This window comes from Melospiza melodia, chromosome 2, assembly GCF_035770615.1.
Source record: "Melospiza melodia melodia isolate bMelMel2 chromosome 2, bMelMel2.pri, whole genome shotgun sequence".
NCBI classification, from domain to species: Eukaryota; Metazoa; Chordata; class Aves; order Passeriformes; family Passerellidae; genus Melospiza; species Melospiza melodia.
Genome location: NC_086195.1, coordinates 69,174,232 through 69,200,574, shown reverse-complemented (window position 1 = coordinate 69,200,574; position 26,343 = coordinate 69,174,232). Strand labels below are relative to the sequence as shown.

The 26,343-nt window shown below is 42.9% G+C and overlaps 3 protein-coding genes across 25 annotated transcripts in view; 1 reads left to right on the top strand and 2 right to left on the bottom strand.

Annotated features, from left to right (window-relative positions):
* Positions 1-12,510, bottom strand: part of DLG2 (discs large MAGUK scaffold protein 2) — a 984,895-nt gene extending 972,385 nt beyond the window's left edge. For 12 of the 13 annotated variants that reach the window (XM_063148803.1, XM_063148779.1, XM_063148781.1 and 9 more), the window contains exons 1-2: positions 12,402-12,507; positions 10,654-11,733 (exon numbers count right to left, since the gene is read on the bottom strand). In XM_063148803.1, coding sequence (XP_063004873.1) covers positions 10,654-10,672 — 19 coding nt within the window. In that variant the 5' untranslated portion in view covers positions 10,673-11,733; positions 12,402-12,507. Of the gene's footprint in view, positions 1-10,653; positions 11,734-12,401 lie in introns of all 13 variants that reach the window. The other variant, XM_063148780.1, reaches the window with a different exon arrangement.
* A 98-nt stretch (positions 12,511-12,608) lies between these two features.
* Positions 12,609-18,127, top strand: LOC134414336 (transmembrane protein 126A-like). 4 transcript variants are annotated; one of them, XM_063148775.1, is made up of 6 exons: positions 12,609-12,745; positions 13,004-13,159; positions 14,450-14,574; positions 16,382-16,575; positions 17,165-17,279; positions 17,864-18,127. In XM_063148775.1, the coding sequence occupies exons 3-6, from the start codon at positions 14,459-14,461 to the stop codon at positions 18,066-18,068; spliced, it is 630 nt and encodes a 209-aa protein (XP_063004845.1). In that variant the 5' UTR covers positions 12,609-12,745; positions 13,004-13,159; positions 14,450-14,458; the 3' UTR covers positions 18,069-18,127. The 4 variants fall into 4 exon arrangements, with proteins under 4 accessions (XP_063004845.1, XP_063004846.1, XP_063004847.1 ...); XM_063148776.1 differs by having other exon boundaries at positions 12,612-12,706; XM_063148777.1 differs by having other exon boundaries at positions 12,629-12,745; positions 13,007-13,159.
* CREBZF (CREB/ATF bZIP transcription factor) lies at positions 17,162-26,283 on the bottom strand. Of its 8 annotated transcripts, none has more exons than XM_063148774.1 (4): positions 25,276-26,283; positions 24,622-24,699; positions 21,766-23,268; positions 17,162-19,725 (listed from the first exon to the last, which is right to left on the bottom strand). In XM_063148774.1, exon 1 carries the CDS (start codon positions 26,281-26,283, stop codon positions 25,354-25,356), a length of 930 nt encoding a protein of 309 aa, XP_063004844.1. In that variant the 3' UTR covers positions 17,162-19,725; positions 21,766-23,268; positions 24,622-24,699; positions 25,276-25,353. The 8 variants fall into 8 exon arrangements, with proteins under 8 accessions (XP_063004844.1, XP_063004837.1, XP_063004839.1 ...); XM_063148767.1 differs by having other exon boundaries at positions 25,358-26,283; XM_063148769.1 differs by having other exon boundaries at positions 23,198-23,268; positions 25,358-26,283.
* Between the last annotated feature and the right edge of the window lie 60 nt (positions 26,284-26,343).

The window sequence follows — 26,343 nt, the reverse complement described above, 5'->3', positions numbered from 1 at the left end:
ATAATTTAGGTTTATCCATAAACTTCAATAACTAATTAGGAACAGGTTTGACTAACAAAATTAATTCAAACTATATGAGAAAGTAAAAGTGATTCAAAACCAGTCTCCAAGCAGCTCCATTTTCAGTCCAGGGTTTGTTGAAGGATGATGGCTCAAACCAAAGGAGCAGATAATGGAAACACCACATAACTCAAGCAGATGCTGTTAAGGCCCTGTATACAAATTTATGGCTATTTTCAAGCCATTAGAGCTCCTTCTGGTCACAGTAAAATCATACAGGCTGAACTCTACTGGCCAGGACCAGTTACTGATTTTGCAATCAAATTGTTGTGCTTTGAACACCCCCAGTCTGCTGAGAGCTGCTGCTGCTTTCCTTGGGAGTAGGATCCTGCCATGCATCTCCTGCTATGAAGCAAGGTAGCTTGGAAGATGGAGAGAAAGAAATGAAAATTCCAAAATTCCAATACAATTCCAAACTCAGCAAGTTCTGCCTTGCACGTGGAAGAAATCAGACTCAGCTGGTTAACAGCACCCTGCACCAGCACAAGGGAGAATCAGGCAGCCACTGCCTCTCAGGGAACCAAGTCTACCACAGCCTCTTGCTAAGTTTAGAAACACATTTATGTTTTTTTCCTCCCACTGGCATCAGACTTTGTGAATGAAAATATTTTTGGGGTGCAATAGGGTGGAAAAATGTCAACTTCAATGAAAAATAAGGTTTCATTGGTGAGAGGCATTTAACATTAGTTGAGATCTAACCCTAACTGAATTGATAAGATGAAGGGGTGGTTTTATTTCAATTTCTTTGTTTTTTTCATTTGTTAATGTTTTTTTTTTTTTTTTTTTCTTAAAAGGGATTTCAATTATCTTCTGACTTGCCAAGTCTGTTCTAGAGGTGAATTTTAAAAGAAGAAAATGCCAACACATTTCAGGAGACACTTTACAGATCTTTGAGAACCAGAATTGGGAAAATGTAGGGCATTGAAGCAGGAAAAGGCATGAAGAATGGTGGAGAAAAAACACAAGAGCCAAAATAGAAGTGAGAAATTGAGCACCCCGAAAGTGAGCAAGGAAGTGATCTTTGATAACTTTAGAAGAAAAAGGATCTCAAAAACTACTTTCATTTTGGAGAGTTCACACCCTCATTTAGATGACCAAAAGAGACAGAGGAGCAAACATTGTTCCCTGCCTCCATTATTTAAAGATGTCTTGATTTGATTCTCTGGTCTGGAATTCTCAAAATATTAAAATGAGTTGTTGCAGATCAGCAGGAGGGAATGCAGTAAATACTTTCCAGGCAACTTGCCTTGGGACTGATCCAAGTCAAACCTATCAGTAATCTCATTTATCTTCCCTGATCTGCACACAGAACAGCAAACACAAAGGAATAAATTCTGCTAATACACAATACTCAGTACCCACAGAGGAAAAGAGCAGAAAGGCAGTTAAATTTTAGAAAGAATTTCAAGAAACAGTACACTAAGATGTTGAGAAAAACACAAGCTGCAAGCTCCCATGGTTCAAAGGACTTGAGAACTACTAGACAAATGATAATCATAAAATATTTACATATAAACATTAATATGAGACACATATTAATCTAGCAGACTGCACAGAGGAAAAGCAGACAGGGAATATGTGTTAAAAACCACACAACTCCCAGCATCTTGGACCCTTCATCTCTTTAAGAGGACTTTAAACAACTATCCAGAAAATGCAGCATATGGGTTATACAACCTTGAGGAAGAAGCATAAGGCATGACGTATGTGACAACCACCCAGTGGGGAGAGCACTCACAACAAACAAGCAAAAGGGTTAAAAATAACAGCTCCTCAGGATATGGATGGCACACAAACCCATCTTCTGTCCTGCTAGGGAAAACAAGGGGACAGAAAAAGGAGGGGGGTAATCATTGAAGGCAATACCAGGCAGGCTTGTTTCTAGGATTTCAGCTTTTAGCAACCAGGTTGGCACACAGAGGAGGCCAAGACATGGCATGTGGAGATTAATCTTGGACAAGTGGAGAATCTTTCAAGGAATGATATTGCAAGTTGAGGTTGCATTCTGAATTGCCCTTGCTCTCCATTAACTGTAAAAACTCTAACATCCCTGAACTAACTGTAGCCTTGGTGAATTCTCTGCACAACTGCTTTCCTGCAGAACACCAATTTAGGAACAGTTCCATTGTGAAGCAGTGTTATTCTAGACCATGATGCTGCCAGCAGACAAGAAATGGGCCAGACTTTAAGAACTGCAAGTACCAATTTCTCAGAACAAGGCAATATTACATGTCCTGGTATATGAAGGGGAAACCAGATATCCAAATTCAAGGAAATCTGAAGTAAGGAGGACAGGTGGGTTTGCACTGAACAGTGTTGCCATGCAGTTGTGCTATTGCAGGTCTCTGTGCCCCACACAGCTGCCACGGAGCTGCAGAAGTTGCTCACCAGTCTCCTGTTCCAGAATATTGATTTGAGCAGATACAACACAGAGGGCTTAATGTTCTGCAAGTCAGATTGCTTTGAAGGGCAGGAGTTGTGTTATGATGTGTCAGCTGAACTCTGAGAAACAGAACAAACAGACACAGAGAGCTGGAGGAGCCCTATGAGGTCTTCAGCTTTCCTCCCTGCTGTGCAGAAGGGCCCAGGCTCACACCCAGATGGTGTTTAATTGCACTGGTAACCTCCTACAACATCCACAAGATCCCTGCCCATCTGACTTTGGTGCTTGAAGGTCCTAGTGTTTTTTTCCTACTACATAAAACCAATCTTTTTTTGTTATAAATCAGGACAACTACTTGTCATCCAGATGTCAAAGTGTAAAGCAAATCACCATTATTCCCTTTACAGCATCTTCTACACTTGTTTGGTTTGTCACTGCTCAGTGTCCCTTTTCACAGTTCCAGCCTCCACAACTTTTGTATACTTTTGACTTTCTCAAAGCCTCTTATTCTCTTTTCTGGAATTAAATTTATCTTAACACACAACCTATAAGCTCAGGTTGGACACCCAGTAATGATACAGGAACACTGACTGGTGGATGGAGCTGGACAGAAAAACTGTCAGCTTTATGAAACACAACACACAACCAAACAGGGATGCGGTGGGTTCTCTTTTTTTGCCTATTTGTTAAGAATCAGACTTTTTGTATAACTTACTATAAAGAAAACGAAGAAAAATTTCATATATCTGTGTTGATTAGTTCAATGTAACCTTATTGCCCATGTATCATCAAAGTTGCTTTTACAACATACAACCACACATCTGTTCTGGTAAAATGCTGCCTTCACACATTTTTTGGATGTTTTTTTAAACTTGACTAACTGTACTAACACAAGGAATAAGATAATTATATAAAGATCAGGAAGGGGCTCAGCATAAATTCACAAACTTTACTCCAGCATTTCTGTTTATCAGAAAGCATCCTGAAAACCAAGCTACATTCCTGCTTCAGAACCCCCAGATGATTATCTGACCCCTGTAATCCCACTGACATGTCTTCTCTACTCATCCCTACAATTAAATATTGAAAAAATACTCAGTATTTCACATATAAGCTGTTAATCTTATGTATCACACTTCACCATAAGGAAGAGCCCAGTGCTTTTCAGGGGCTCAATCTGGGACCCAAATTCTTCCCACAACATCACTTCTCCTCAGGGGACCACAAAAAGACTTTAGAAACGGATGATATCAGCTGCTTATTACGCCAAGGCTATTCCTTTTTTCCAATGAGTTTTGTTTTCCCAGATATGTTGAAGGCAACCTGGGAGGACCTGTTCATTAACAATCCTTGCTCCAGTTTGGTGACCTGGCTACACAGGTGACCTGTTTATAATTTCAGACAACAGAATGAGGAGATCCTGGGACCTTGAGACTCCTTCCAGAAGCAGACACCCTGCAATTACAAGTAGCTTCACCTGACCTTCTTGTTTCTGCCTTTCAAGTGTCACAATGTTAAAATCTAGGTGTACAAATGTTAATGTTAAATCAACAATGCAAATATGAAGACAGAATGAAAAATGAAGCCACAAACCCTCAAAATGACATCGTGCCAAATAAAAACTTCTTATTTATACAGCTGAATAAATGTAAATTGACATCTTAACAATGCAAAATTATCAGAGTGCCCTGCTTTGAAGAGCTTACAATCTAATTGAATGCAAGACACAAAACTAGTGGAACTTGATGTATAGTTGCAAGAGTAAAAACCAGGAGTTGTACACTTAGTACAGCAGCTATTTTTTTTTTTTTCTTTAGAAGAACATTCAGTATCAAAATTAACATAAATGTGAAAACTGGAGTGAAACAGAAACCTAAGAAAAAGATGCCTGTTCAGGAATAAATAACTTCCAAACTCATACAAAAGAATCATTATATTACATGAAAGAAAACAATTCAGTAACACAAATGCTTTCCAGTAATGCAGAAAAAAAAATGGAATGAGATCAAATTACCTTTATTGATTAGCAAAATAGGCATTATGGTCTTACATCTTCTAACATCCACGTTGGAATTTTTAATTTAAAAGCGTTTGTATTATACTAGAATCTCTGAGTCAATAAAAAAACCCAACATGCGCCTTCAGGCAACAACATAGAATAAACTTTACACTTTGGATATTAAACAACTGGGTCTGTAGATTTGCAAACCTTGGGTTGGGGTTGTTTGGTTGGGGTTTTTTTGGTTAAAGGCACAGCTTAGCAGACATCCATCTGCAAGGCAGTGTTAACATAGTGCTCAACACCTAGACCTGAACCAGAAGGAGCCTGGAATTATTCCACTACAGCATAATGTGAGATATGCCCATACAGTCAGGGGAGAGGAGCATCTGAAATCAGAAAAGACTGGTTTCTGCTTGTGAAACTGTAAACTATCCAGATTCCCTCTTTCCAGGGAACTCTACATGATTCAATTCCCTGATAAATACATTTTGAAGGAAGCATTAAATTCTTCAGCCCAAAAGTGAAGACAGACTTAGGGACAATTGCACTGACTTGTTCTGGCAAAGTTCTGCCACCAAAAACTCTTCGGGACCACATGCAATAAAGAGCAAATGTTTTCTTCACATATTTTGTATGTTGATTATTACTGCCATCACCCCTTATGTCAGGGCAGCCTTGCTGGCTCTTTCTGGGACGAATATGGCAGGAGAAAACATGACCTTTATTTCTATTTTTATAAAGCTGTTGTTCAGCACTGTGTTAATTCACAGTAAATACAGGAAGATACCACAGTGAAACAGACCTTAAATACTTCCAAGAAGCAGGAACCTGCTATGACCTGACCAAAATAAGCATATCTGAGTAAGGCAGATTTTCTCATTTTGCTGAAGCAGTGACTGCAAAATCATCTTTTATCACTTTTGGCCACTAGTTACAAATTCGGCTTTTTCTCCATGGTTACCCTCTGACATCTAGCTTGGCCATCTGGAACAAATTCAGAAGGAAAGAAGAGAGGATGAGCAGGAAAAAGATTATGCTTATAATGCAAGACACCATTGCTTCTACTGAGTGCAATACGCACTTAACAGGAATGGAGGAGAGGATGCACAGCTGCCTCTTGTGCTTGTACCAACACTGTGGTTGCTTCCAAGCCCAGTGACTAATAGTACAATAATTTATAACACTTTTCCCCTTCCCTAAAATAATGAATAGTGTTAATTTATAGCTCTCACAGAACACAGAGTGTCAGCTCTCATAAATATCTCAGATAAGGAGATGTTATTCCACTAAAATTTATATAAGAGAATGAGACATCATCAAACTGAGGTAAGGGAGTTATAGTGTGGTTACCCTGTGTTTTATACCCTGAGAAAATGACAATTGTCCAGAAGGCAATGGAGATCTTAGGTGTGTTAAAATGCCCTTGGAGGTGGATCTCTCTCTGCTGACCAAAGCAACACTCCAGGACAAAAAGCTGGGCACCCTACCTAGGTGAGGCATATAAAATGGGATGGATCTACATTAAACATCTGAGAAGTACCAGAATAACAGCAGGGCTGAAAAAGAGCATAAATTTCGCTATTCCCACTCCAGAGTCCACTTAGCTTTGCAGTGTGCATGCATATAACAAAGGCTTGTTCTGTATAATGCCTGCTCCTTTAGTCCTTTGGTAGGCAAAATACTTCACTGTTTCTCACAGCAGAAACAATGTCTGGCTGGAAAAAGCTCACTGCCATAAAAGCAGTGACATCTTTAAATCAAAGCTTTGTGGTGAAAATTGGCACGGTTTAGATAGTCATTTTCTGACACTTGTTTGTTTAACTCTTGGAAATCTAAAACTGTGCTTTCCAGTCTGCAAACATAACTAAAATTCACACTGCTCCCATAATGAAAATAACTGTAAAAACTGCGAGGTAGTTGAACAAAACTTGGAGTGAAAGAAAGTAACCTTTTTAGCCATATACTTATTTGAGAATTCTTATTCAGCAACTGAAAGGACAAAAATCTTGTAATACTAATTACCTGTTACAAGTCAATAAGAAAGAAAATATCCAAAATATGTTGGATTTGCTGCTGTAAGATGTAAGCATACTGAAACCACATTCGAGATTTTTGAGCACAAGAAGTTATGATCCTAAATTTAAATTTTGTTAGCTAAAAAGAAGCTTCCTCCTTGAAAGTGAACTAGGGCATGAATGGGAGCTAGCTTTGTCCAGTCCTTTATGAACTTTGCTTTAAAAGTTCCTGCTGAGTTGTTTTTAGACCCCTTCCTTTCAACAGACCAGCCACAAAGTCAGCACTACGAAATCCAGCATTTCACAGAGCACATCTGTCAGATTCTTGTAAATGGCCCAGAAGTTGTCCACATGGATTCAGACTGACACATTTTAATTCTTGACGTTGATGTGCTTAATAAAACATGTCCTGGAAGGCATTTTTAATATAAAAGTAATGATGCAAAAAGTTATTCCATTACAGAATCAGCACATCTTTATAAACGGGCAACAAGTCAAGATGGTTTTAACAGCAGCCCACAGGTTTCATCCGACTGAAGGGACAATCCCTCTCCCTTTGAGAGATGCAAAGTGGCATGAGGGCAGCACAAAACCCAGCACTCCTATCTCTGACTGCCTAGACACAGCTAGATGTGCAAGGAGGATGACAGGGTTAGTCTAGAAGCAGCCAGGCATCCAGATGTGGGGGCCTCTGCCATCTCTGTGTGAATCACAAGCAGGGCTCCAAAACTGGAGTCTGTTCTTCATCACAGAGGAGCATGGATTTAATTAGTTCTTTCCATCACTGTGAAAGACATGAATGAATTACAGTAACATTTTTGCTATTAACTATTCTGTTGATGAATCCAAAATATGTGCAATTACAGATCTAAATACAGTCCCTTACAGTTAACAGAAATCAAGCTAAGTAACTCAGGGAGGGAGGGAGGAAGGGAGAGCAGACATCCAAACCCATGCAAAAAAACCCTAACTCCACTTCTTCTGTATGGTAGCACAATTTTACTTTGAAGCAAAGCCTTCCTCAAGAATTTCCATAATATTTCCATTCATAGTTCTACTCAGAAACATCCTAGTTTGCAAAAGGTAAAAATTAGGCAAAAATAATGAATTTATTTACTTCTCAAAATTGTTCATCTCATTCCATCTCTAAATGGCACTGTCTAACAAATCATTCTGTAACTACAGTCAGATGCCTGTCTTGTCTGATTTAAAACTTTAAGTGCACTTCAAAATTAGAGATGAGCAAAAGCCAAATAGGAGAGCCCTGTGTTTAATTGTGCAGCAACAGTGCACCAATCCATGCAATATCTCCAATATCTCACCCCATACCTATAGGGAGCACATCCAACACTACAGGATACTCCATGGTCCCTTTCCAGCCTTGCTTTTTGCTGCTACTGCCAGCAAGCATGTCACCTCTGTGAACATTCCTGGGAAGGTAAAGCCTCATTGCCCTCCACACAGAAGTGAGAAAACCAAAATATTTTCACTCTAGCACACACAGAAGTGAGAAAACCAAAATATTTTCACTCTAGCACACACAGAAGTGAGAAAACCAAAATATTTTCACTCTAGCACATCAGGCAATGGAAATCAGGTACTGACACATCACCAGAACCAAGACTTTTTTTTTTCCCCGCTTCCATAATAAATTAAAGCTTCCTATAAGTTATATTATTTTTATTATTAAGCAAACTATTTTTTTCCTAACTATACGGGCCTGGACTTTGAAAAGCAAGATGGCAGGCATCACAGCAAGCAGCAAGGTGAAGTGTAAATTACATTAAAAGCTATGTGAAATGTGAAGACTGGTACTAGAAGTGAGAGCTATTTCAAAGGTAAGTTCCCAAAATGCTTCAACTGTTCTTTAGAAAGACCCACAACCGGCCAGTGTCAAAGAAAACAGGGCTTGGCAACAACTTCCAGTGATAAATATCAGTATGTTTCAAAGCTTGTTTCACAGGTTTCTCTGTCTCCATACTGATTTTAGGAGAATATTTTAATCAAATCCAAAATAGCAAAGCAGAAAAAGTGCTGACAAGGAGAGGGATAATCCTGTCCTCAATGCTGATACTGAAATACTTCTGCACAGCCTGCAAGAGAGTATCCCACTGAGATTTCTACAGATGCCCTCGATGGGCAGGACGGTAGACATGAACTCCCAAATTTTTCCCAAAAAAGGAAAATAAGTCATCACCAGAAATACTAACTAGTTAGCCACAAACTGCTGTCAAAATCGTAAGGCAAATAAATGGGAAAAAAAAATCCAAAAACCAAACATGGAAGAAACCCCTCAATCTCCCTAGTATTCATAGAACTAACAGGCATTACTTGAAAAAATAGCAAGCTTTTTAAAAACAGCAAAATGCTTTGAGTTGCCAGCATGCTTTTAATTTAGAAAGTTAAAGTCTATTGCATGAACTAGACAAATTAAGTCGCTCAAAATCACAATGAAGTTGCTGATTTGCCAACATTTTTAATCCTGCAATTTACATGCTTAAATACATTCTTAACAATACCCTTTTAATAATCAAATACATTCACACTGGCAACTTCAGTACACTGATTGATGTGACAATTTAAAGTACTTCAAGGGGAACATTTGGGTCTCTTGACTTTATATTTTAATGCTGCCAAAACACACATCCTTGTAACATCAAAGAAGTCAAGCCTTGGTGTACACTAAGACTGAGCCCAAGTGCCTGGAAACAAACAGGAAATTCAGAGATTTTTAAGGCCAGAGGGGACTGCTGTGATTGCCAATCTCACTTCTGCACAAAGGAGCCTGTCAGATTTCACCCCTAAATTCCTGCAGCGAGTATTCGGAAACTGAATTACAGCTGAACATCTGGCCCAGAAACATCCTTAGTGTAAATCACCTAAATCAGGATTAAAACTTAAATAATGAAAAGCCTCAGTTTTCCTTCTGCAAACAGGTAGGATACAGAAGCCTCCCCAGTACATCAGGGTGACACTTTTACAGCACAGCAGGATGAATTATTAGGAATGGAACTCCTCCACACACGTTTCCACCTTTACTACACATAATGCCAAGTGATTCCATGAATGACAAGGCCATTCATTAAAATATTTCAGGTTTGAAATTTCATTTCTACACTGTCATTTTTGAAAACACAATCACAAAATCCCATTTATTGCTTTTTCCATGAAAATAATTTTAGCAATCTGTGTGTTTTATCATTATTTATATAGAAAGTGTTAACTCATAAGTAATGATTATTCCTATACGGAAGAGAATCCAAAGTCACATTGATTACATCCTCATTTCTGTTTGTAACATTCACTTCTTGCCCTCTCCCCCACATTTTGTGTCATCAGATTCAGGGATATATTAGACCCAGGCAATCTGGACGGATGAGCTGAATAAAAAAAGGTTCCCACGACCCTTACTCTATTCGCATATTCAGAAACTTCAAATCGGTGTCCAGTTTGCAAGAAACCAGAAATAACCTAAAGTTGGTGAGTATTTTCAGAGTAAGAATTTGCCTTCATATACTTCTAATTGTGGTTTGATCACTGGAAGCCACATTTTCAAAAACTGCAAACACCAACTGGAGGTGAGAAGAGGCCAAATGTATGTTGGTCTTTTCTTAAATGCTGCCCTACTACAGCCTTAAAGACAGTAGTTTTATATTGTACTAAAGCATGGAAATTCCAGCTAATTAAAATCACATTAAAAAAAAAAAAAAAAAAAAAACACGTTTAAATCACCTTCAAAACACAGCTCTCATAACTTTGTTTTAAAATCAGCCTTGAAACTTTGTTATTTCTTTCTGCTGCTACTGATAGCTGATGTTTATCTGCCAAACATGTCACAAATAGATAACAGATTAAACTGTGGTTTTCAAATTTATTAGCGTTTGTAAGAGAGGCTTCTGACAAAGTTAAACATCAAGCTTTTCTCTTGGTGCCTGTTTAAAATCCTAGACAGCTGATCTTTACAAAAAAAAAACATTTGAGGCCAAATTTGACGCAAATCTTAGAGCACAGCATAAAGTTACTTTTAAAAATTATTATTGTAAGTGCACAGATTTTTCTCCCATTTTCAATGCAAAAGAAAAACGATTGCCATTCCCCATGAAAGCATTTTTAATTTGAAATGGTTAAGTACTAGAAATCAGCAATCTAACACAATGAAGACACAATATGAGACATGAAGCTTCATAGCCCACCTTTCTTCTTGACTGGCATTCTTCTTCCTACTTCTGAATCTGGTTGCAAGCACTTATTTACAGGTACTAACGAAGTACTACTGGAACACTCTGCAAGGTCAGGAACTGACTATCTATTGCAGAACACTTTTACAGTTCAGTAAGGAAATGCATCTTCAATCTTCATTTCTATGAATACTTGCTGTTCCCTTGGATTGGACTTGCGATGCTCTCCACAATTAAGAAAAAAAAAAAAAAGAGGGGAAAAAGAAGCTTTTTGATTCTTTTTAAAGAGATGCTTTCAATTTCTTTAAAATATATTTGACTCTATAAAAATACAAGAGCAAACGTTCCTTGGCAATATAAAACCTTATTATAACTCCTCTTCTGGCAGCAAAGTTTGAAAATTAAAAGATTTTATGCAATACAATTAAGGCACAGTCCATCTCTAGGCAGCTGTCTCAATACTCCACCTGTACATGCTCAAAAACATATTATTTGCAGGACAAAAACGCCCAAGTAATCCAAATAAGGAGGAAGACAAAAACAATCCAAAGCGCCTCTTTAAGCTCTTTCACTTCTTGAATTAATTTTGCTAGCTATGTATTAGGAGACTACAAAGTAGACTGAAAAGATCCCTTTTTCCTCACCAGACAAGAGCCTTCAAATATCACCCTCTTACCCAACAGAAGTCACTGGGCAGACACTTTCATTTTTATTATCTGCAAGCCACCCAGCCTTACGGTCTTTAATGTCCCTCTGATCCTCCCATGTATTAAAAGAGAGGATTGAAACGAGGAAAGCAATCCCTTGACCTGGAATTATTAAAGTGACAGTGCTGCCCACTGGGCACTTGGGCAAAGCGGATTGCTTTGTACTGGAATCATTTACTTCATGCCATTCCTTCCCTTGCACAGCAGCAGCCACCTCGTGAAAGAGGAATAAGGAGAGTTAGGAGAAGAGCTTCACAAAAGGTTCATTTTCAGAGATAATGAAGTATTAATGAAATAAAAAGCAAGCCATGAGATCAGTCCGGAGTTTCCCACTCAGAAGCGCAGCTGGTTGGCTTCAGTATCAGCCTCTCTCTCTCTCCCCCTTTTTCTGGAAAAACAAAAAGAGAAACAGAAACGGGATAGATTTTCCTCATCTACTTGGTTAAGGAGAAGTCCGAGGAAGGCGGACAAGCTCCGAGCGCTTCCCTTCCCCGCGATGAGGAGCTGCGGCGCACAGGACAGGGCTCTGCCGTGCATCCTCTCCTGGGGACACGGGACCTGTGCGTGTGAAGGGGAAGGGGCGGCTCTGCTCCGCTCTCCGATGCTCGCAGCTGGGATCCGCCGTCCCCGCATCCCTCAGGGGCTGGCCCCATTCATCCCCTCCCCACTCCACCCTCCCCCAGCTCTCTGGCACCCAAAGGGGTCCGCCTGCTGCTTTCCGAGGCGCAGCAAGGCACACAGGCTGTGTGAAACAAGGGGGCTGGGGGAGCTGCCATGGGTGCAGGTGAACTGCCGGAGCCAGGCTGGCTTTACGGACGAGGACAATCCCCCCCAGGGCTGCTGAGGGACAAGCGGCAGGCAGGAGCGGAGGGGATGAGGGAGGGGTTGGAGGTGGGGCGAAGCGAGACGCAGCCGGGGCGAGGGGCGCCCGAAGGGGGCGGGACGGGGAGGGAGCACAAAGGAGCCGGAGGCGAGGGAAGGGGGCAGCGGGCATTCCGAGGGCTGAGGGGCAGGCGGGGAAAGGGCGCGGGCTGAGGGGAGGGATCAGCGGGTTACCCCGAGGACTGGGCCCCCCCGCACCGAAGGGGGAGTCCCCGCGTCCCGGCCGCCGCTGCACGATCCGCGCTCAGCCCCGCCGCCATCGAGGAGCCGCCGCCGCCATCCGCCGCCCCGGCAACCAGCGCCGGGCCCCGCCCACCGGCCCGCGGCCAATCGGCGGCCGCCATGCTGGGCCGGCGGCCAACAGCCCAATCACAGGCGGCCTTGGAGGGCCCTGGGTCATGTGAGCGAGCAAGATGGCGGCGCCCAAGGGCAGGGCGTGATGTGGGAGGAGCCATGTTGTAGGCGGCGGGAGCGGTTCGGTGAGAGCGGCGGGGCCGTGTCCGTCCGTACGGCTCAAGGTCAGAGCCTGAGCCCGGCGGGGAGGCCGGGATGGTCCGCGCGGTGCGGGGGCAGCGACTGGTAGCGGTGGGACTTGAAGGTCGGGGTCGAGCGGCGGTTTCTCGGCGTGAGGGTTCTGACCTGAGCCGGGCCGCGGGGCTTTGGGAGGGTCCCTCCGCCTCCAGCGGCGCGCAGGGCTCAGGGAGAGGCGCGTGTACAAGGCTTGGGGAGAGGGGGTGCTTACAGCTCTGTGACGTGCGGTCTGTGGGATCCCACAGCAGGGGTTTGGGAACTTTCCTCGGGCGGCCTGAAGCGATCCTGCCCGCTCTGCCCTCTTTCTCCGCTGCTGCGTCCTGCCAAGCCCCAACCGAAGCAGGCTCGGTCCCATAGGTAGGGCTTAGGACACGGCCTTCACGTTATAACAGCAACTTCAGGTAAGTGTGATTGGCACAGTAAGTCTGGGAGAATTTCCTCTGCACTAAAACGTGTAGGAAAAGAAGCACTTGAATCACTGAACTCCAGGTGTTGTCAAGAGCTGTTGTGAAAGGTTGGCCTCAGGTGGCCACCGAGATGCTCTTATCACTTTCTGCCCCCTTCAACAGGACAGGGAGAAAGTATGAATAAAAGCTCAGGGGTTGTGGTAAGGACACGAGATCACTCACCAATTACCATTACAGTCAAAGCAGTAAACTTTGGGGAAATTGAATATACTGTCAATCAAATCAGAATAGGGTAATAAGAAGCCAAATCCTTAAAATGCCTTGCCTCCACCCCTCCCTTCACTGCTGTTTTCCTCTATGTCCTCCTCCCTCTTAGAAGTGCAGGGAGACAGGGAATGGGGGTTGTAATCAGCTCATCGTGTGTTGTCTCTATCACTCCTTCCTCCTTGCACTCTTTTCCAGTGGGTGGTCCCTTCCACGGGAGACAGTTCTCCAGACTTCTCCAACAGCAGTGGTTCTCACAGGCTGCAGTTCTCCATGAACTCCTCCCTTGTGGGTCCATTGCACAGGGCTCAGTCCTTCAGTAGCAGTGGCTGTTCCAGTGTGGGTTCCCCCTGGGCTCACAGCTCCTGCCAGGAACCCACTGCAGCTTGGGCTCCTCTCCCCATGTGGCCACATATCCTGCCAGGAGCCTGCTCCAGCACAGGCCTCCCCCTTGGGCATCCAGCTGCTCTGGCATGGGATGCTCCAGGGGCTGCAGGGGGATCTCAGCTCCAGCACCTGGAGCAGCTCCTGCTCCTCCTGCACTGACCTTAGGGTCTGTAGGGCTGCTCCTCAAATGTGTTCTCATTCCTCTTTTCCAGCTACTGTCTTGCAACAGTTTTTAGCCTTTCTTGACTTCCCCACACACACACACAGTACTGGTTGGGCTTAGACTTGGCCAGCAGCAGGTCTGTCTTGGAGCTGGCTGGAACCAGCTGGAACCAACTCCTGGCATCTCAGAAACCACCCTTGCATCCCCCTGCTGCCAAAACCATGCCACACAAACCCACTGCAACTGTAGGCTTTCTGATTTATGCCTACAAAGTATGGATTTATTTGGCTGGGGCTTTTTCTTACAGGTCTCTTTGACAGTTAAATCAATTTAAACCTGGAGTATTGCCATGCAAAATAGGGAATGTATTTGTGATTCATAGTGGCAAAGAGTCTAAATGCTTATTTGATTCATACTGGGGCTATGTAACTTGGATTACATCTGGGTTTTGTTTTTTCCTTATGATCCAGAACTTCAAGATGACAGGAAGAGAGTTTCTTGAACTAGATTCTCCACAGCAAAGACTAATTTTGGAAAGATTTAAGCGGATGGAGATCATACAAAAGATGTTCAATGAGCTTCCTAAAGCAGATCAGTAAGTGCTGGTAAAATAAATGAAGTGCATCAGACTTTTCAAGCCTTGAAGGCTTTTCTTTTTCCTTATTCTTCTATTACAAATTCTCCTTGCAGTTCCAAAATTAGTTAATTTTGAAGATGCTTGTTGTTGTCCAGAACAGAAGACTTGGTTTATGTTTTTTCAATATGGTTATTTCAGTGCTGGCTCTGGTCCTGCCCCGCTGGTTTCTGGCATGTGCTCCCCAGTGCTGAGGGTTCTGTGATGGCTGATCAGCCCTGACTGGCTCTCAGCATTCTCACAGTCCTGTGCTAGAGCTAAAAAAATTTCTAGGAAACTGAAATATGATTCTGCTGGAGTCATCTTCTGTCCAGCAGGGCTGGCCTGAAGCCAGAACTGAGTGAGCATCATCCTGCTGGTTTCTGCATTTCATTCTGCACCGCTCCCTGTTTCAGGAAGGCGAGACTAAGGGATCCAGCTGGTGGTGGAGGAGTCAGCTGGAGTCCTGCAGGCTCACCAGCAGGGTTCTGTACAGCACGAAGCCAGCTGAATGCCTTCTGGGCCTCACAAATGACCTTTTGGGTTGTGATACTGCATGTCACTGCAAAACCTTACTGGACCTGAGTTGGTTCTGTTATGAGCCATTTGCATGTGTGTATCAGCTTGGATAATTTTTTTAGAAATAAGAGTAATCAGAAGCTTATTTTATTTATATTCTTTTTAAAATAGGACTAATTTGCTGGCTAAACAAACTGCTGGTAGTAACAGAAGGCTTCCCCACACAGGTGAGAAAGCAAAGGCTGCAGCTTTGTGTAGGATCTACTGCCATTATGTTCAGCCTCCAAAACTCCTCCTTCCCCAGGAGAGCAGGGGAGGCAGACACTCAGCAGTGATGTGGTAATGTCTGGATAGAAACTCTGGACTTAGGGATTGCTCAGCCTTGGAAAGAAGTAGCTGTCAGTCACTGGCAGGACTTAGAGCTTGTATCCAAAGGGGAGCTCACTGATGTCTGGAAAGGAAAGCTGCAGTCAAACTGAGAGTTCCTGTTTAGCCAAGCACATGTTTTTAACACGATGGAGTTTAAACAAAAAGCCACAAACCCCAATTCTTCCATCCTCCTTTTCTTTTGTGCAGTTTAGCAGTTCTGTACCTCACTAAGTAGATTCTGCTGGTCCTGGGTACATTAATTTGCTTTGTTTTGGGTACTTAAATATGCTGCTAAAATTTTAATCTCTGTCCTCCATATTTATTAACATGTTTGCCTGTGTTTCATTGCCTGTGATTGGAAAGGTAAAATTTGAATTTTCCTATTCAAAACAAGAAATAGTTGGTGTCCTTGATGTCTGACATTTTTTGTGTTTAAAATTTTTTGAGATTAGCAAGTACATCGCTGAAATCTTTAGTGCTTAATATTACTCAAAACATTAAAATGTAGAAGAATTACAAGTAGATTGACTTGACTTTTTAAAGTTATGTATTTTATTGTATATATATTTCCTCATTTGTTTTCAGAAAACATTATCATTAGGAACATGCTTATAAGGAGAGTTTTAATGAAGTTTCCATTAACTATAATAATGGGGGGAAAAAATTGTAGCAACAGCTTCTCAACCTGTTACTTCACTCTTGAACTGTGTGTAAACTCAGGCACATAACAAAGGATGCTGCCCTGGCTGCTTTTGGAAGTAGTTACTCTCCATTTTGCATCAGTGAGAGATTTATGTCCCTTACCCCTTGTTGCAGGATTTTCAGAAGAGAATTGTAATGTGGACTAAACTAAACTTTTTTACAGTTCTCAGCTGCTGAAACGACTTCCCTTCTTTCACAGGAACCTTTGTAATCATGGAAAATACTTCCTAGCAGCAAATTCAAGCTTATGTGGCTTAGCAGCAAATAATTTCTTCAGGAGCATCCTACATGTCAGAAAGGCTTCCCTGGTGTCTGCTCTTCCAATGGCTGTTATTCCATTTCTTTCAACAGCAGCAATTTATGAAGCTTTTGTGTATGACCCTTTATTTTCAGGTAAACACCTCTTCATTTTTTTTTTTTTTGAAAGGGCTTTGCTTTCTGTACACAAGGGAACACTAGAGGAGCTTTTTCTCCCTGCAGAAAAGTGCTCTTAAACAATTGTGGTCTTGAAAAACTTCAGTTTGTAAAGCAGAGTTTGAAAAACAGAATGCATTGGACAGCAGTGAGTTCTCAAAGTGGAGTGGGAAAGGAGATATATATGTTTATATATGTTTCTAAAAAAGCTATTTCAGCATTTTTCACTCAGTCATGTAAAAGTGACTGCAACAAAGCAGTGCAATTTCCCCCCATCTGTACAATTTCATTTGAAGGTCAGCTTTGGAATGATAAATTCCTCATAGGTTGGAGTGGGAGTGATTGTTTTTTGGTTTGTCTCAGTTTTTGTTTTGGGACTGTTCTGTTGTTGTTTTGAGGTTTTTTGTTGTTGTTTTCTAAAAGAGTTCTCCTTTATAATTTTTTTGCATACCTGTAGAGCTTGGAAGTTTCTGTCAAGAGCCTGTTTTCAGGTTCTTGCATGCAGCTTATAAACTGATGTGGTGGAGGATGTGTAGATGTTGACGGTGAAATATGGTTTGCCACGCAGGTCAGCTGAACTGTGAGGTCTGTGCTGTGATCAGAGGAGGATTAGTAGGTGCTGTTGTGGGTGGTTTCTATCCCATTTTCCTGGCTATCCCCTTGAATGGAAGCCTTGCAGCCAGGTACGTCTTATCTGCAGTGTATTGAGTGAAATGTATTTATGGGTAAAATGTTCTGTTCTCAGTGTAAATTCTGTAGATATTTGATCTGTGCACATTTGTCTTCTTGTAGACATTTAGGATGTGGAAGGAGATATACATTAAGGTCATCTAATTACAAAATGAAGTTTGTAAGAGCTACACCAAAGTGAAAGAAGATCTGCAAAGTGATCCATGGTGAAGCCCTTGTGTTTAGCAGGAGCCTTCCAAGTTTCCCAGGCTGTGCCTCGGTGTGTGCAGTGGTGGCTGCCATCCTGCCACCACTGAGGGTGGCTGGACAGCCAAGAGACCTCAGTGACCCTGGGCAGTGCCCAGCAGCCAAAGCCCCTGACAGGTGTCATTCTGTGTAGTTCAGAGCACAGCAAGGGCACGGCAAGGTTTAGTGAGACCAGGGCATGGTCAGGATGTTTTAAAGCATTTATGCAGAGAGCTTAGTACCACCAGGTGAATTTAACATAGAAGAGAAAATTACTATCTACATAAATATTTATGTTAAATCTTGACACTTACATGGATAAAATGTTTATACCACTGTTTCTGTTGTTTAGGTATATGTCAACTCCCTTGCCAGGGAAAGAAAACCTGTTACGCTACTGGCTCACAACTTCTCAGCCTGTCTTTAGAAAGATGAGTCTGGGCATACTGGTACAGGCTCTCACTGGATTATATCTTGCCACTAAACAGCACGGAATATATATCAAAATGCTGCTGCAGATGAACAGTAGCAGGGATCCTGAAGAGCTACCCGAGTGAAGTAAAGCAACTTTTTAATTGCCTTGGATAAGTAACCATAATAAACAAGAAAAAGTGTTGCTGTGTCTTTTTAATACAAAACCAGTCTCTGCACTGGCATTTTTTAAGTTTTGAACTTAAGTGCAGGTTAAACTTTTCATTATGCCCAGTTTAGTGTATACATTTGAATAGCAGACAGGTGTGTTGCTTTGGAAATGGGAGGCAAGAAAGCATTTATAGTCCCTGCTTAATGTTTGGTTCTAAGGTGATGCTACAGCTTTTAGAAGCTGTAAAATACAAGTCTTCTTGAAAAAGAGGTTTTTCCTTCATAATGCAAACCACAGAAATTTATTAAAAAACCAAAAAGCCAACAAAACAAAACCAAAAAAACAACCCAAAAAACCCCACAACTAAAAGAGGGAATATCAAGGAAGGTTTTGCTAGTGATCTACTCAAAATGTATTTTTCTCCCTTTTCCCCATTCAGCTAGCACAAAACTTCTGTCAAAAGATTATCCCATTTACACCGTTAAATGGGTCACACTGTGGAGAACACTTTTATCACAGAGCAATCTGTGCAAATCAGGAGTGATAGTCCTGTCAGGCTTCCCAGCATATCAAAAAAGCAGCCTCTGGCCTTGTAACCATTTTGCCTTGAAATTAAGTCTTTTCCTGAAGGATGGGGCTGTGGTGAGAGGCCTTTGAGGGCTGCTGCCATTACTGGGGTATCTCAGCTATGTCTAAGATCAGTGGTCCAGAGTAATGCATTTATGAGTCAGGTGTGTCTTCACACTGGTGGCTATATGTTATAGAGCAATATAAATTGCAGCTCTCCTACTGCATGAGGTGTCCTTAGTGTATTCTGCAGTCTAAGAGCTAAATCAGGAATTCTACAGAAGCAATACTCCCAATCTGGGTATGGTCTTAACCCACCATAGGTGGAGGTTGGCTTCTCCCAGGCAACAAGTGACAGGACAAGAGGAAATGGCCTCAAATGGTGCTAGGGGAGTTTGAGGTTGAACATCAGGAGGAATTTCAGGAATTTAGTTTCAGAAAAGCTTGCTGAGCATTGGAATGGACTGCCCAGGAGGTGGCAGGAGTCACCATCCCTGGAGGTGTTCAAGAAATCACTGGATGTGGCACTTGGTGCCATGGTCTTGTGAAGGAGCTGGTGATAAGTGAAAGGTTGGACTTGATGGTCCTGGGAGTATTTTCCAAACCTAAATGGTTCTGTAACTGTAAAAGCTGTACAGTTACTGGTCAACAGTCACTTCAGTAAAATTCTAGCATCCCCTAATGCACATGGAAATATTTATTAATGAGAATTAAGAATTCAACATTGAGACCTTTAATTGAAAGGAGTTAAAATTTATGCTGTAATGCTGATGAAAATATATTGAAGGAGTTTCATCATCTTTATCTACCTTTTCCTTAAAAATGGGTAATTACAGCAGGAACATGACACATTCTTTATCTATACCCAGGAGCAGCAGCAATACAGTCTCTGTTAGGTAGAGATCATTTCATTTTCTTGATTCAAACTGTTGCTGTGTCAGGTATTCCCATCTGCCTTACCTTAATCACCCCGACGGGAGATTCCCAGGGACCAAGTATTTTACATGACAGTGCATTGTCATACCTCCGGAAGCCACCAGACTTTAACCAACAGAACCACTTACCTGTGATAATAAAAACATAAAATAAAGGTGTTATTGTGCTATAGTATCTTTAAGAATGAGAATGATTGGCTCATTGATTATTGTGTTTAACATTATATAGTTAAAAATACTATAAACAGGTTCTAGTGCTTATTAAAGGGTAAGATTCAAAAGGATCTTCCCTTCCAAATACTACTTTCATTTTGGTATAAATTGAAGTGATAATTATCCTCAGTCACCAAAATGCATGTTCTGATGTTTAGTGGTCTGACCTGGACAAACCACATCCTTTTTAGATACTCATTTCTTCAAGTGAAAGGTGAAGATTGTATATTAAAAAGTTAGATTCCTCAACATTTTAGTAAGTTGCAAAGACCGATGGTTGTTTCCAGCATCACTGATGAGCACACAAATTGCAGGCGTGTACTCTACATGTTCAGTACTAGTCACATCAAAGGTCAGCTGAGCACTCCTGAGACTAGGAAGGTCTAGAAAGGTGGTGTGTTTGTGAACAAGGAAACTTTTCAGTTACACCTTTTGTACCTCTCAAACTATTGAGGGGAAGAAGTGTTCTCAGAGGCAATCAATAAAATCTGAAATTGTTTCAGAATTCCACAGGACAGCAAGATGGCACGCACACATGTGGAGGAGTGCCTACACAGGAATCTGGGACTGTTCCTTCCATTCCCTGTTTCATACACAGGATATGACCTATCGCCTGCAACCCCCAAGAACCAGTCCTCAGCCTCTGACAACTGTAATAAACTCCCCACAAACACTGAGAGACAACAGGTGTTAGCTGGATCCTTTCTTCCACCGTTGTGGTAGAAACAAGCCAGGCACAGGCTACATATCCCACAGAAAGGACTTCAGGCTACTCCAAGTCTGAACTATGGCCAAAAGGATGCCAAGAATAGTTACAGATAAGAGCCAACAGCAATACTAAAAAAGCTCCACGTTTTTCTTGCAGATGCACCATTCTAAATGCTGTGTCATCATTATAATGTATTCTACTTCTCCTGCAAATCCTCCTGGTACATGTGCGAGTCCTGCCCTTGGCATCCTCCTGCTAATGAGCACAGGCAGAGTTATTTCTCCACATCTGCATATCCCACTTAAACTGGGTGGAAAAATGTAGAATCAGCAGCTGGTAATGTGCAATTTTTGCACAGGGTGTTCTTTAAACAGAGTCAATTTGAACAGCTCCCATACCTAACATATCCTTCAGACATTTTACAGTGTAAGTAATAGTAATACAGCCCTATAACCAGAATAATGCTGATTGCAGAAAACCTCCTTAACTACAAACACTAGAAAACACAGCATTTTAAAAAACAGTAAATGTACAAAGGGCCTTTGGATTTTGCCAAAGATCTCTGTGTTTCACAGGGAAAACTGATTACAATTTTGACAAATGGCATGAGAAACCTGATTATCTGGAAATGCCAAGTGCTGGAACGTGGCTCCCTGCATTTCCTTTGATATCATCTCTCCAGGCAGCTAGATTACAGAAGCAGCATTTTAACTCCTAGGTGCTGCAAAGCTCTTCAGAGGAAAGAGAAGTTAATTTAGAACACTACCAAGAGTCACAACACCAGGATCAAACTCCAAAGGACTAAAGGAGAACTGAGCAGGAAATTGTTTCTTATTTTAACACTAAGTAGTCTTCAAGTGACTCTGTTGAGAAGAAGGATAAATGCAGGTAGCACAGCTGTGCAGTTGAACACTGGCAGCACTTGGTTCTGTGGTACATACAATTTACCCAACACATTTCAGTGTTGAAACACTGAATTTTCTACAACTAGATGCCAAAAAGGCAGAGCATGCCAGTATGCTTTTACATTTTTATGCAGTACTTTTTGTGAAATGCTTCATTTCATCAAGCTGCAGACCACTTTCACTGGAATCCCCTCATGCTAGAAAGCCAGTGCACTATTTTAAACCGTCCTGTACAAATAAAGCATTTAAGATTAACAAAAATCTGAATACATGGCCCACTCCAGAGCCATGAAAACGTTCTGTCCTTCCAGCACTGTCAAACCTTTTGTTTTTAACACTCACTCTGGTGCTTAGTGTGGAAACAGCAATTAGATGAAAGATTGTGATTCAACAGCATGTAATTACCCAGTCATGAAACTTCAGAGCCTAAAAACAGAACAGAAAGGAGAAAGATGCCAATAAACCACAGAAGGGTTTATGAAAGTATTTTACATATCCATGGTATATTGATCAAACATATCCATATTAATAAAAAAATTAAGAACTGTGAAATACAAGAAGTGCTGATTCTCAGAAGTACAGCTCTATCTGCAGTTCAAGGAATAACACCTTTGTGTTGTCCTCACCACAGGATTACCTTTAAAGACAGAAGAGCAAGAACATTTCTCCTGCATACCCTAATCCATTTTATCTTGTTTTCCAGCTGATGACCAAGAGATAGCGGCAACATTTTCCCCTTTCTGTTTTACCACTTTGTTAAAAGAACCAAGTCATTAATGAAAAGAAAAAGATGAAGAAAACATTTGAGCCCATAAACTGAAAGATCAACAAGTCTGATTTTATTATGATATTGTATTCTTATCTGAATGGCACATAATTACAAAGAAACATTTACAATATATTTTCAAGTATTAAGTTATGTCATTTCAAGGCTTTCACTTCAAAAAGCTACATTAATAATACACCATACAGATAGTACAGTTGGTTAGTTTCAAATAACTTCCTCCCTTCTATTTGGTTTAAATATGATTCAGTAGGCACTAGAAATGCCTGCAGCCACTGACTTTCTTGGGACTTGACCTTGTTCTTGTACCACAATACATCAGTTTGCATGTGAGAAAATCAGCTGCTCTCAGACACAGCCACAGGTCGTGTCACGACAGAGCATTGTGCAGGTTCACAGCAGAGGCCAGAAGAACTGTCCCTGACCCTGCCATTCAGCAGTGATGCGACAAGAAAGAATGCATATTTAATTAACTTAAAAAACACTCCTACACTGAAGTAACCATAAAAATGCCACTGGAACATCCCATGCTTGCTACATTAGTGTTTCTCTTTTCCTCAAGCACATTAACTGAAAAATGAAGCACGTTCATGAGGTCTGAGCTAGGCGGGTTGAGATTAGGTTGAACGTAAATTATTTCCATTCTGCATATCAGTCAGTGCAGGTGCTGGTGGTTAACTCGGACTCCTGTGCACTGCTATAACCCCTCAGTTACAGCAGAGTTACCCAAGACTGAAACTTTGAACAGCCCTGTTGATGCCACCACAGAGGTGTAAGGTCACACATATCCCACTAAGTCTCTTTTGGGCTGGCAATATCCCCTGAACAGATGGAATTCTGCATACAGTGTAGTAAAACCTGCTTGACAGACTACTGCCTTTTTAAAAAATCATCTCGGATGACAGTAAATAATCCCAGCATTCAACTTCTTTTTTTTAACCAAAGACAGCAAAAGCCCTGTTACCTCTTTATTCTCATTTCTTATACTACCTTTTAAAATAAAGCAGGAAATGTGGCCAGCAGCTGGTCCCGTCTCTTCTGCCCCAACACAGCTGAATCCACTTTAGCATAAAGAAAAACAAGGATGCTAAATACACATATACTTTATCACACAGTGATGTTTCACAAAGAAAAATCCATCTCCTTTTCTACTGATGAACACATGACAGGGTCTAGCACCAATAAAGCAAATGACTGGAAGAAAATGCTTTCACCTGCTTAGCCTTAAACACAACATTTAAGGCTTTAAGAAACACGACTTCAGAAACACTAAATAGCATCATTTAACAAAAATTTATAAATTAATCTGTTTTAGAAAAGTATTCTTTGTGAAACCTCACTTTACATATTATCATTTTCACAATCCATCTTCCCCCAACTGACATACATTTAAACAACCTAAACATTAGAATACAACTGAAAAAAAGAACCCACTCATCTTTTGTGATAGGGAGAAACACTGACTACTACAAGAAAACACACACTATTTTTTGTCAAACTATTTTTCCTCCTATCTCAGGAGCAATTATGGAGCATTTTTCATATCATTAGCCTCAAGACACATATTTGCTCATCTCCAAACGGTGCTTAATTATATCAGGTTATAGATTTCTGGATACTGTAAGAGGCTGAATTAAGAACTCCACTGTAGAGTTAAGCACATGCATATACATGCAATATTTTTAAAATTTAAAGCTACTCTGATGTAACATAGGAATTTCAGTGTGCATGGGGACAGAGATTTACTTATGGAAGGTAAAGTAATGAGTTACTTCGATGCACTGATTCTTCAAACCTACTTCTCCTCAGAGGTCCATGCAAGAGCAACTCCTCTATGTGAGGACTCCCCTGCAGTGATTTAACCAGTGCTCAGGCTGTTTCATCAGGTAAAACTCTGCACTGTGAATTAGAGCAAGCTAGAGAGGGGCTTTTGAATGGTTCTGTGCATCCCTAACACTAGACAGCATTTTAAACCAACAGGTCACAATTTCCTTTCCTTTTTTTCATTCAAAAAGTAACTTACTTAAGACTTTTGGGACTGTGCCCTATAATAAAAGACTATAAATGCCACATCCCCCTTATTAGCATGTTTTCCTTTTTCCACTCATCACATACTTGGTTTAAAAGGAAATTTCTATTTCAAATGCACGAGCAGTTTTTTAAAATTCAAAATGTAGGTCCTGTATTGGCTACTATGCAGCCAATGTAGTTGTTTCAAAAATGAAAAAAGGAAAACAGCTAATGAGACTGATGTGATTGTAACCTTTACTATAATTGCCATCCAGAGCTAGAAACGCTTTGGCAGAGGAGGCCAAGGACCAGAGAAACCATTTTCTGAACCAGTCATTACGATAGACTGGGATAAGCAAAGCAAGCTGTCTGATACCACATTATGGGAATATATTGATCCTTACCAGGTTGCGAGGTGGAAAACGACTGTTCTTTAACCCCTACACAACGGAGCCTGGCAGGGCAACCACCTAAAAGAGAAACTGTCAGAGAGGTTTTAATAGTAATGTATAACTGAGATGCAGTACAATTTTATATGCATGCTTTCTTTTGCCGATCATTACTATTTTCTTAAGTCTGTCCAGTGACGATGTCATAATGGAGTTTTTGTTTGGTTTTCTAAGCAAGCATTTTCGGCTCCTCAGGATAAGCAGGCTAGACATTATCTGACTCAAGACCGGGTAGTCAGCATTATCTTTACTGCGAGGCGGAGCCGAGCACACCTTCATGCATCAAGTCGGCATGATCTTTTCACCCAAGTGCTGCGAACGGGCTCTGGCGGCACCTCCGCGTGTGCACCACGCGCGTGTCAGTCTGCACGACCACTGTCGCACTGCTGCACGCAGCTCTGCGCGACTCCCATCGCCAAACAGGCTCACACCACTACCGTCCACACGCCAGACTACAGGACCTTGAACCAAGGCCACCGTCTGGCTCCCAACGTGCCGTTGGAGAGAATTTTTCTTACCCTGGCCACTTAAGTAAGCGCCAGGTTCCCCACCTCTGCATCTCCCCCAATACCACCCCATCACCATTGCATGGATTCTTTTCCTGCGCACCATCGCCTGCTTCCTCCGCCGCGACGCGAGGCCCTTACGGGTGAGAACCCCACGAGTACTTGCAGCAGGTACTTGACCCTACATTTTGAAGGAGGCCGCTGCCCGCCGAGCACAGATGGAGCAGAACTCCACCGACACCTGATCCCGGTCCACGTGCAGGCAGATCCCGCCGGGGGCCGCCCACTCCTCCTCCGTCTCAGTCACCGCCGCCGCCTCCTCCAGACCGCGGGGCCGGGAGCTGGGCAGGGCGTAGTCGTGGTCGCTGCTCTCGCCGGCGGGCAGGAGGTGCTGCTGGGGGCGGCGGGGGCTGCCCGTGTCCCTGAAGAGGCTGGTGCTGAGCTGCAGCCCGCCGGCGCGGGTCCCGGCCAGGCGGCTCAGGAGCTGCCCCAGCGCGCTCTGGTTCGCCAGCACAGCCCGCAGGTAGCTGCTCTCCCGCTCCAGCTCTCGCAGGCGGCGGCTCAGGCCGCGGTTGCGGTCCCGCAGCTGCCGGTTCTCGGCAGCCAGGCCCTGCAGGCGGCTCTCCAGCCCCAGCACATACTGCTTCTTTTTCAGCCTGTTCAACCGCGCCGCCGCCGCCGCCTTCAGCCGGCTCCCGGCGCCGCCGCTCCTCCGCCCGGGCGCCGGCGGCCGCGGGCCCTGGCCCGGCGCGGGCAGCGGCTCCGGGTCCCCACAGAAGCAGTCGCTCAGCTCCGCGTCCAGGTCCCAGTCCGGCCGGGCCGCCTCCAGCAGGTCTCCCAGCTCCAGTCCCGGGAACCAGTCCTCTTGCTCCCACACCTCCAGCGGGCCGCCGGGCGCCTCGGCCTCCTTCTCCTGCCGCCGCGGCTCCGAGGCGCCCGGAGGCTCCCGCCGCGGCGGCAGCGGTTTGGGCCGCGCGGGGCCCGGGTCCCCTTCCCCGCCGCCATCCCGCCCTCTCGGGGCCTGCCCCGCTCCGGCCAGCGGCCAGACGGCGCCCGAGGGGCTGTCCCCGCCGGCCGAGGCCGCCAGCAGCTGCGTGAGGCTGTGGCGCATGGCGGGAGCGGGGCCCGGCGGGACGGGACGCAGCCTCAGGGCAGCGGGCGGCGCGAGGCT

Bases quoted from the DNA above. Each gene is read 5' to 3' on its own strand.
- LOC134414336 (XM_063148775.1), top strand. From the start codon at position 14,459: ATGACAGGAAGAGAGTTTCTTGAACTAGATTCTCCACAGCAAAGACTA. The intron at 16,576-17,164 runs GTAAACACCTCT...TTTGCCACGCAG, and splicing joins GTATGACCCTTTATTTTCAG to GTCAGCTGAACTGTGAGGTC. The intron at 17,280-17,863 runs GTACGTCTTATC...TCTGTTGTTTAG, and splicing joins AATGGAAGCCTTGCAGCCAG to GTATATGTCAACTCCCTTGC.
- CREBZF (XM_063148766.1), bottom strand. From the start codon at position 26,283: ATGCGCCACAGCCTCACGCAGCTGCTGGCGGCCTCGGCCGGCGGGGAC. The intron at 24,700-25,357 runs GTAGGGTCAAGT...CCTCTCTGACAG, and splicing joins GCAGCGGCCTCCTTCAAAAT to TTTCTCTTTTAGGTGGTTGC.